General features: G+C 55.2%; 1 protein-coding gene across 1 annotated transcript; it reads left to right on the top strand.

Moving 5' to 3' along the window:
- Positions 1–4,958: 4,958 nt before the first annotated feature.
- On the top strand, positions 4,959–6,694 carry LOC120605939 (putative cuticle collagen 145). Its single transcript, XM_039867038.1, has 3 exons — positions 4,959–5,862; positions 6,296–6,424; positions 6,619–6,694. The coding sequence occupies exons 1-3, from the start codon at positions 5,360–5,362 to the stop codon at positions 6,692–6,694; spliced, it is 708 nt and encodes a 235-aa protein (XP_039722972.1). The 5' UTR covers positions 4,959–5,359.
- The last annotated feature ends 2,578 nt before the right edge of the window (positions 6,695–9,272 follow it).

Here is a 9,272-nt window from a genome sequence, read left to right as displayed (position 1 = left end):
TCTGTAACGGATAGCAGGAAACACTCAAGTGTCAGGTCTCAGGAGGGGGTGCAGTGTGCTGGGGGTGAAAGGGAGTCACCCCCTCTAACTTGACTTTTACCCCTCACTTTCAGCAGGTGGACTGCTGAAGACCCCAGGCCCCTCCAAGATTCTGTCAACTCCTTCTTCCACAGGCTTTTCCTGGTGATGCGAAACATTCAGCACAACAGACCCCGCTTTCCCCTGAGGACCGGAAGAGGGGCTGGGACTTAATCTTGTAACCCCCAACTAGGCACTGCACAGGGAATCGATATTTGGACAAGACCTCTCTCTCCCCGGGGCCTCATTGTTTGCCCATATTGGCATTTCAGTCTCCAGGCCATCTTGTCTGTTTCTCTGTTGCTTTAAGAATGGGATGATTAAATGCTTGTTAAGTGCAGCGAACAAAACTGAGCTAGTGGTTAGATATTTATATAATTTACGAAGTGATCTCCCACAATATGTCTAGTACCCACCTTGCACCATACATAGTTATTACAATATTATTGACTGTATTCCCTATGCTGTATTTATATCCTCATGACTATTTTGTAACTATCAATTTGAACTTTTTTATTAATTAATTTATTTTTTATGGCGACATTGGTTAACGAAATCCAATAAGTTTCAACTGTACACTTTAACAGTAAGGCATTTCTTTTAAGACTCTCGATCACATTGCAGACACAGAAGAGGACCAGCACTCAGCAGGCCAGCAGCTGTACAGTTCCCTCTCAGCTGAGAAGCCCTGGCACCTCCAGCCCTACCCCCCACCCACCCTCGGGAGTTGTAAGACTTCCGGGGGTAGCGCGAGTCCATGAGGGCTTTGCCAGCAGAGGATAATAATACTAAGAACTGACACAGGGGTGGTGCTCTCCCTGCTGTCCCCCTCGAGCCTGGCTGGTCACTTCTGACCCGGGCCCTAGCTTGCCTCCTAGAGGCATCGCACATCTCTGCCTGGAGCCCTGGAGCTCCTGGGCATAGGCAGCGGGATTGCTGGCCCCTCTCCCGCCCGAGCAGGCAGACACTACGGAGTGACAGTGCCTGGACTTGAGAAATGGAACAAAGTCCATCCATCCTGGCTACCCCAGGGACTGTGCTTTTGAGTCCCCGGGGTCAGGCAGGGCCCAGGTGTTATGCCTTCTTAGAATCTACCCAGGGCTGGGCCCCGCCCCACCCATGTGGTCTCGAGCCAAGTGTGGCCTCCAGAGACATGCATATGAAGTCCAAGAGCCCCATGTGAAGGGGCGGTCCTGGCAGTGGAAAAGTCTCTTAGGTTCATCCTCAAGGGTGGTGTGAGACAGGCTCGGTGGCAAACTGTCAGATTCCTAGGGTCACAGCACAGGTAGGAGGGGATCCATTCGCGCAGGCGCACTGGGGTTACAGCGTGCTCTGTGGGGCGGAGCTTCCTGGGGGCGGCCTCATTTGCTAAGCGTTCCATGGGCCTCTCTAGGCTGGTTTGGCGGGAACCGGTGGTTTTCTATTGCTCTCGATAGGGGTTCTGTGCTCGGGTTTCCTGGAGATTCCTAGCTGCATTGTGCGTAAAACGATAGAACGTCCAGAGGGGTCTCAGTCTCTCTGCCCTGGGGCAGAGAGGAAGGTCGGTTTCAAATGGCCTCTGTGGAGAGCAAGGATGTAGAAGCAGCCTTACAGGCGGCTGAAGAAAGGTCAGGGGTTGTGGGTGGTGCGTTCGATGACTTCGGCGAATCAGAAGACCAGGGGGGCCGTGTTAGCCCTGACTGCCTGATTGGGCCTTGTGGCCTTGACGGCCAGGGTAGCCCTGGTGGCCATAGCAGCCAGTACTCTCCTGGCCCTCTTAATGGCCAGGGACGCGCCGAAGCCCATGATGATCAGGGAGGCCTAGATGCCCCAGGCGACCAGGGTGGTGCGGATGCCCATGACCATCAGGGAGGCCCTGGTGCCGATGACCATCACGGAGGCCCCGGTGCCCCAAACGACCAGGGTGGCCCTGGTCCCCAAGAGAACCAGGGTGGCGCCGGTGTCCTTGACCATCAGGAAGGCCGTGGTGCCCTATACGACCACGGTGGCGACCGAGGTATATTCCGACCTGAAGTCCTTGAAAGAGTGGAATTTGCAGCTGTGGGTGCTCCCAATGTCGCTCTGGCAGAACGGGTTTCAGGGCCGGGGGGAGACGCAGCATCAGAGGCGGAAGGACGAGGAGACCGACCAATCATACTGTATCCTTTCCAACGTGTACCTGAAGCCTGGTGTCCAATGGATGGGTCAAAGCCATTCCAAAATGCCATATGAGGCTTTTAGTGATTGGGCACAGGACAGCCAGGAACAAGTTCGAAGGGTGGGAATAAATGAGAGCAGTGAGTGGAAACCAAGGTAGTTCGATGGAAGGGGAAGTCGACAATCCAGGAGACTGGAATGGGCATGTAGGATCCACTGGGTAGGGGAGGTGGGAAAGAATGAGTTGAGGAAAGAGGGAATCAGGCCAAGGTGGCCTGGGCAGGCAGGACTGGGTGTGGGTGAGGCAAGGTAGGGGTGGATACCCAAGGGGAAGCCTGGGGTGCAGGCCTGGCTCTGACGTGTGAGCAAGCATGAGGCACTGGCCAGTTCAGCCGATGATTGATGGCGCCTTAACCACGACTCCCTCAGCACCATCACTGTGCCATTCGAGTCTCACTTGGAAGCAGAGATGGTCCGCCTAGCCATGGACATAGACATCCCAAACAATCACCAGGCCGTTCAAAAGGAGTTCAGAGTGCAGGGCAGCATCCTGGCTGTGTAAGTTCTGGAATGGGCCAACAAGGGGGTGGCGGCCAGTGCTCCGGGCCTAAGAGCCAGTCTTAGCCGGAGAGGGGGCTCTATAACGGATAGGAGGAAACACTCAAGTGTCAGTTCTCAAGAGGGGGTGTGGTGTGCTGGGGGTGAGAGGGAGTCACCCCTTCTAAATTGACTTTTACTTCTCACTTTCAGCAGGTGGATTGCTGAAGACCCCGGTCCTCTCCAAGATTCTGTCAACGCCTTCTTCCAACTGCTTTCCCTCCTGCTATAAAAAATGTAGCACAAGAATACCCCCATTCTCCTGTGGTCCACAAGGAGGGCTGGGACCTAATCCTATAAACCCCTACCTGGCAGTGCCTAAGGAACTAATTTCTGAACAGGGCCTCTCTCTCCCTGGGGCCCTGTTCTTTGCCCATATTGACCTTTCCTTTCTAAGTCTTCTCTGTCTCTCCGTTGCTTCAGGAATGGGGTGATTAAAGGCCTGTTAAATGAAGCAAAAAAAAAAACAAGCTGGTATTCTGGGTGTTCTTCAGGCACCACGCCTGCATATTACCTTGCCTTTGTCCTCGACTTGGAGGGGAGGGGAGGTGCTGGGGATTCAGAGAGTGGTACAATGTAACTGAAGTCAACTAAGAAATGCAAGACAATGAAAATCAGTTCTGTCTGACATTCACCATTTAGCACAGTTAACATTTTGGAATATCTTTGTTTTAAACTTGTACTTATGGGTAACGGTAAGAGAAATGTATAGGGTATTACGCAGGTATTTTTCGCAAACTTAGCATTAATTTCTCCTGAAACCCTTTCATTGAACATAGGAACGTGACCTCTTTCTAAAAGTGCTTTAAGAATATGTCAGTGAATAATATAATTCTTGAACAATTATATTATTTCCCTTTCCTTAAATTTTTGTGGCTAATTTTTTAATGGAATCCTTATATTGAAGACTTTGCATGAGTGCTTCTTCCATTAAGATAGACTCCAGAGGGTAGAGATGTTGACCTGCTTCTTTACTTCCTATTTCTTTTTTAAGAATCTTTATCACAAGAAAAAGACACTCTCAACAAATTTCTGGTTTCCCAAAATACTTCTCGCCGTTAGAGTGTTTTCCGACCCAAAAGAGCTTAGTTTCGAGAGACACGACATGAAACCAGAGACAGTAGAATAAGAATTTGGGGCTGACTGGACTTGCTTCAGGTCAGGGTAAAAGAGGGCTGGGACACTTGGCTTAGTCTTTGAGATGGGGGAGTTAGCTTACTCTGATATAGCTTTTCTCCTGCAACCTTGATGTCGTGGACAGAAGAGGAACTGGGAGGTAAAGCGGAGATGTGGACCCTGGTACAAAGGACAGGCAGCAGCTGCCTTGGTCTCTGTTCCTCACTAGAGAAGGTTGCTGGGTTTGGATGGGGAGGCTGGGGAGGTGTCTGCAGCCATGGGGTGGGGATCAAATGGCATGGAATGATGTCCCTATCCCACCCATCAGGCACAGGCCCAAGCTCAGACCTTCACCCAGGCATCAGCACATGGCATCAAGGGATCAAGGCACATACAGGAGGCTCCCCAGGGAATGCAGTCCCTGAGCCCTGCCATTGTCCCTAGCTCTAACCACCTGTAGCTGTACCTTACCTGTTACCCTGACGCACATGCAGACACAGAAGTGGACCAGCATTCAGAAGTCCATTAGCCAGTAGGGTGACTGTCCAGGCGAGAAGCCCTGACACCTCTAGATTATGCCCCACCCACTCCCGAGAGCCGGACGACAGTCCCAGGGCAAGGGAGAGCCCAGGAGGGCTGTGCTAGCAGAGCGCAAAGCAACAGGGACCTGTCAAAGCGGTGGTGTTCCCTGGGCACGACACTTCGTGCCCGGTTGTTACATCCTGAGCACCTTGGCTGACCCGGGCCCACGCCTGCCTAATGGAGGCATCGCAGTGTGTGTGCCGGGCGCCCGGGAGCCCCTGGGCTGAGGCGGCGGGACTGCCGGCCACATCCCTCCAGGGGCTGGCAGGCATCACGGCATGACAGTGCCTGGAGTGCGAAACGACATCGGAGGAGCAGAGTCCATCTATCTGGATTCCCCCTAGGGAATGCGCTGTAGGGTCCTAGGGGTCAGGCAAGGCCCAGGTGTGACTCTTACTGGGAACCACCCCAGGGATGGTTTCCGCTCAGCTACGCAGGCTCGCAGGTTCCGAAGGGGACCTGAGATCGGCAAACTTGTCATACGTGAGGGGGACTTTCCTGCCATTGGCACAGGCTCATCGGATCACGCGAAAGTGCGAGGCCGGGCCGGTTTGGTGGAAAACTGTCACATTCCCATGGCCTAAGCGCATCAGGAGGGGGTGGGCGCCATTCCGTAGGCGCAGGCGCACTGGCGAGGGGCGGAGCTTCGTGGGGCGTCCTGATTGGCTACGCCGTCCGCGGGCTCTCTGGGACGGCTCGGAGCCAACCGGCCGACTCCATTTGCACTCGATCGCCGTGCTTGGTACGTGCGCCCGGGCATCTCTAGCGGCGGTGTGCGTGAACCGGCGGAACGTCCAGACGGGGCCTCCATTTTGTCAGGCGCGGAGCAGAGAAGGCCGTCGCAGTCAAGATGGCCTCCGAGGCGAACAGGGAAGTCGAAGCAGCCATACAGGCCATGCAAGGGGTATGGGGTGAGGCTGGTGCGGGGGATGTCCTCGAAGGCCCAGAATACCAGGGTGGCCCCGGTGGGCCCGACTGCCAGATAGAGCCTGATAGCACACAGGGCCAGGATAGGCCTGGTGGCCCCAGCAGCCACTGCGCACCTGGCAGTCCTGATGGCCAGGGCGGCGCCTGTGCCCGTGGCAATGAGGGAGGCCCTGTATTCCCAGATGACCAGAGGGTCCTTGGCGCCCATGACGGCCAGGGTGGCGCGGGTGCCCGGGACGATCCGCGCGGCCCTGATGCCCAATACGAGCAGGCTGGCCACCGTGGGCTGGGCGGCCCTGGAGTCGAAGAAAGAGTGGGATCAGCAGCCGTAGGGGCTGACAATGTGGCGCGGGCAGCGTGTGCTTCCGGTTCCGATGGTGACGCAGCTCGAGATGATGTAGGACCAGAAAACCGACCTCTTGTCTTGTATCCTTTCCAATGATGCCGCGAGGCCTGGTGGCCAAGGGATGGGTCAGAGCCATTAGACGAGGCCGCATTTGTAATTTGGGGTCAGGGCACAGGACAACCCCGGGCAGGTGTGTGGTGGCGGCACAAAAATGGGAACAGGGAGGAGAATCTGGTGTAGCCTGGTGGCAGGGTCAGTGGGAGAGTAGAGGAGGCTGGAGGATGGGCATGCGGGCCCCACGGAGTGGGGGAGGTGGGACAGGATGAGCTGAGGGAGGAAGGAGGCAGGCCAAGGTGGCTTGAGAAGGCAGGACTGGGAGCGTGTGAGACATGGTGGCGGTGCACTTTCCGAGGGGAAGCCTGCGGTGCAGGCCTGGCTCTGAGGTGTGAGCGAGCCTCAGGTACTGTTCAGTTCAGCCACTGATGGATGGTCCCTTAACAGCAACACCCTTAGCACCATCACTGTGCCGTTCGGGTCTCACTTGGTGGCAGAGATGGCCCGCCGGGCCATGGGCGTAGAGTCCCTGCACCACCACCAGTCCGTTCAAAAGGATTTCCGAGTGTATGGCAGCATCCTGGCTGTGTAAGTTCTGGAATGGGCCAACGAGGGGGGGGCGGCCAGTGCTCGGGGCCTAAGAGCCAGTCATAGCGGAGAGGGGGCTCTGTAACGGATAGCAGGAAACACTCAAGTGTCAGGTCTCAGGAGGGGGTGTGGTGTGCTGGGGGTGAGACGGAGTCACCCCCTCTAACTTGACTTTTACTCCTCGCTTTCAGCAGGTGGATTGCTGATGAACCCGGACCTCTTCAAGAATCTGTCAACTCCTTCTTCCAACTGCTTTCCCTCCTGCTGTAAAAAATGTAGCACAAGAGTACCCCCTTCCCCTGTGGTCCACGGTAGGGCTGCGACCTAATCCTGTACACCCTTACTGGGAAGTAGCTAAGATACAGATTTCTGAACAGGGCCTCTCTCTCCCTGTGGCCCCGTTGTTTGCCCATATTGGCCTTTGCTTTCCAAGTCTTCTCCTCTGTCTCTCTGTTGCTTCAGGAATGGGGTGATTAAAGACTCATTAAATGAAGCAGGAAAATCGAGCTAGTATTCTGGGGCTGTTTTTCAGTCACTGCGCCTGCATATTACCTTGTCTTTGTCCTAGGCTTGGAAGGGAGGAGAGGATCTGGGGATTCAGGGAGTGGTACAAAGTAACTGAAGAAAACTAGGAAAAGCAGGACAATGAAAATCAGTTGCGTCTGACATTCACCATTTAGCACAGTTAACATTTTGGAATATCTTTCTTTTAAACTTGTACTTATGCGTTAAATGGGTAACGGTAAGAGAAATATATAGGGTTATTACTCAGGTATTGCTCACAAGCTTCGCATAATTTCTCCTGAATCTTTTCCATTGAACATAGCAATGTGAACTCTTTCTAAAAGTGCTTCAGGAATATGTCTGCGAATCATGTAATTCTTGAACATTTATATTATTTCACTTTCCTTAAATGTTTGTGGCTTATTTTTTTAATGGAATTCTTGTATTGAAGACTTTCCATGAGTGCTTCTTCCAGTAAGCTGGATTCCAGAGGGTAAAGATGTTGACCTGCGTGTTTACTTGTTGTTTCTTTTAAGATTCTTGATCACAATTGCTTTTCAGAAAACGTGACTCTCACCAAATTTCTGGATTCCCCAAATCCTTGTCGCCGTAGGGGTGTTTTCCGAACACGAAAGAGCTTAGTTTCGAGAGAGACGACATAAAACCCAGGGACAGTAGAATGGGAATTTGGGGCTGACTGGACTTGCTTCAGATCGGGGTCGAAGAGGGCTGGGACACTTGGCGTAGTCTTTGGGATGGGGGGGGGAGTCAGCTTACTCTTATATTGCTTTTCTCCTGCAACCTGGATATCGTGGACTGGAGAGGAACTGGGAGGTAAAGCGGTGACGCGGACCCCGGTATAAAGGAGAGGCAGCTGCTGCCTTGGTGTCTGCTTCTCACTAGGGGAGGTTGATGGGCCTGGATGTGGACGCTGGGGTGGCATCTGCAGCCATGGGGTGGGGATCAAATGGCCTGGACCGATGTTCCTGTTCTTTCCCTCAGGCATAGGTCCAATCTCAGACCTTGACCTAGGGACCTCCGCATGGCATCAAGGGATCCTGGCACATACAGGAGGTGCCCCAGGGAATGCAGTCCCTGAGCCCTGCCATTGTCCCTAGCTCTAACCACCTGTAGCTGTACCTTACCTGTTACCCTGACGCACATGCAGACACAGAAGTGGACCAGCATTCAGAAGTCCATTAGCCAGTAGGGTGACTGTCCAGGCGAGAAGCCCTGACACCTCTAGATTATGCCCCCCCCACTCCCGAGAGCCGGACGACAGTCCCAGGGCAAGGGAGAGCCCAGGAGGGCTGTGCTAGCAGAGCGCAAAGCAACAGGGACCTGTCAAAGCGGTGGTGTTCCCTGGGCACGACACTTCGTGCCCGGTTGTTACATCCTGAGCACCTCGGCTGACCCGGGCCCACGCCTGCCTAATGGAGGCATCGCAGTGTGTGTGCCGGGCGCCCGGGAGCCCCTGGGCTGAGGCGGCGGGACTGCCGGCCACATCCCTCCAGGGGCTGGCAGGCATCACGGCATGACAGTGCCTGGAGTGCGAAACGACATCGGAGGAGCAGAGTCCATCTATCTGGATTCCCCCTAGGGAATGCGCTGTAGGGTCCTAGGGGTCAGGCAAGGCCCAGGTGTGACTCTTACTGGGAACCACCCCAGGGATGGTTTCCGCTCAGCTACGCAGGCTCGCAGGTTCCGAAGGGGACCTGAGATCGGCAAACTTGTCATACGTGAGGGGGACTTTCCTGCCATTGGCACAGGCTCATCGGATCACGCGAAAGTGCGAGGCCGGGCCGGTTTGGTGGAAAACTGTCACATTCCCATGGCCTAAGCGCATCAGGAGGGGGTGGGCGCCACTCCGTAGGCGCAGGCGCACTGGCGAGGGGCGGAGCTTCGTGGGGCGTCCTGATTGGCTACGCCGTCCGCGGGCTCTCTGGGACGGCTCGGAGCCAACCGGCCGACTCCATTTGCACTCGATCGCCGTGCTTGGTACGTGCGCCCGGGCATCTCTAGCGGCGGTGTGCGTAAACCGGCGGAACGTCCAGACGGGGCCTCCATTTTGTCAGGCGCGGAGCAGAGAAGGCCGTCGCAGTCAAGATGGCCTCCGAGGCGAACAGGGAAGTCGAAGCAGCCATACAGGCCATGCAAGGGGTATGGGGTGAGGCTGGTGCGGGGGATGTCCTCGAAGGCCCAGAATACCAGGGTGGCCCCGGTGGGCCCGACTGCCAGATAGAGCCTGATAGCACACAGGGCCAGGATAGGCCTGGTGGCCCCAGCAGCCACTGCGCACCTGGCAGTCCTGATGGCCAGGGCGGCGCCTGTGCCCGTGGCAATG

This window comes from Pteropus medius, unplaced genomic scaffold, assembly GCF_902729225.1.
Source record: "Pteropus medius unplaced genomic scaffold, Ma_sr-lr_union100, whole genome shotgun sequence".
NCBI lineage: Eukaryota > Metazoa > Chordata > Mammalia > Chiroptera > Pteropodidae > Pteropus > Pteropus medius.
The sequence above is the reverse complement of the archived record's forward strand: the minus strand, read 5'-3'. Positions and strand labels throughout refer to the sequence as shown.

Bases quoted from the DNA above. Each gene is read 5' to 3' on its own strand.
- LOC120605939 (XM_039867038.1), top strand. From the start codon at position 5,360: ATGGCCTCCGAGGCGAACAGGGAAGTCGAAGCAGCCATACAGGCCATG. The intron at 5,863-6,295 runs GTATCCTTTCCA...CAACACCCTTAG, and splicing joins GAAAACCGACCTCTTGTCTT to CACCATCACTGTGCCGTTCG. The intron at 6,425-6,618 runs GTAAGTTCTGGA...CGCTTTCAGCAG, and splicing joins TATGGCAGCATCCTGGCTGT to GTGGATTGCTGATGAACCCG.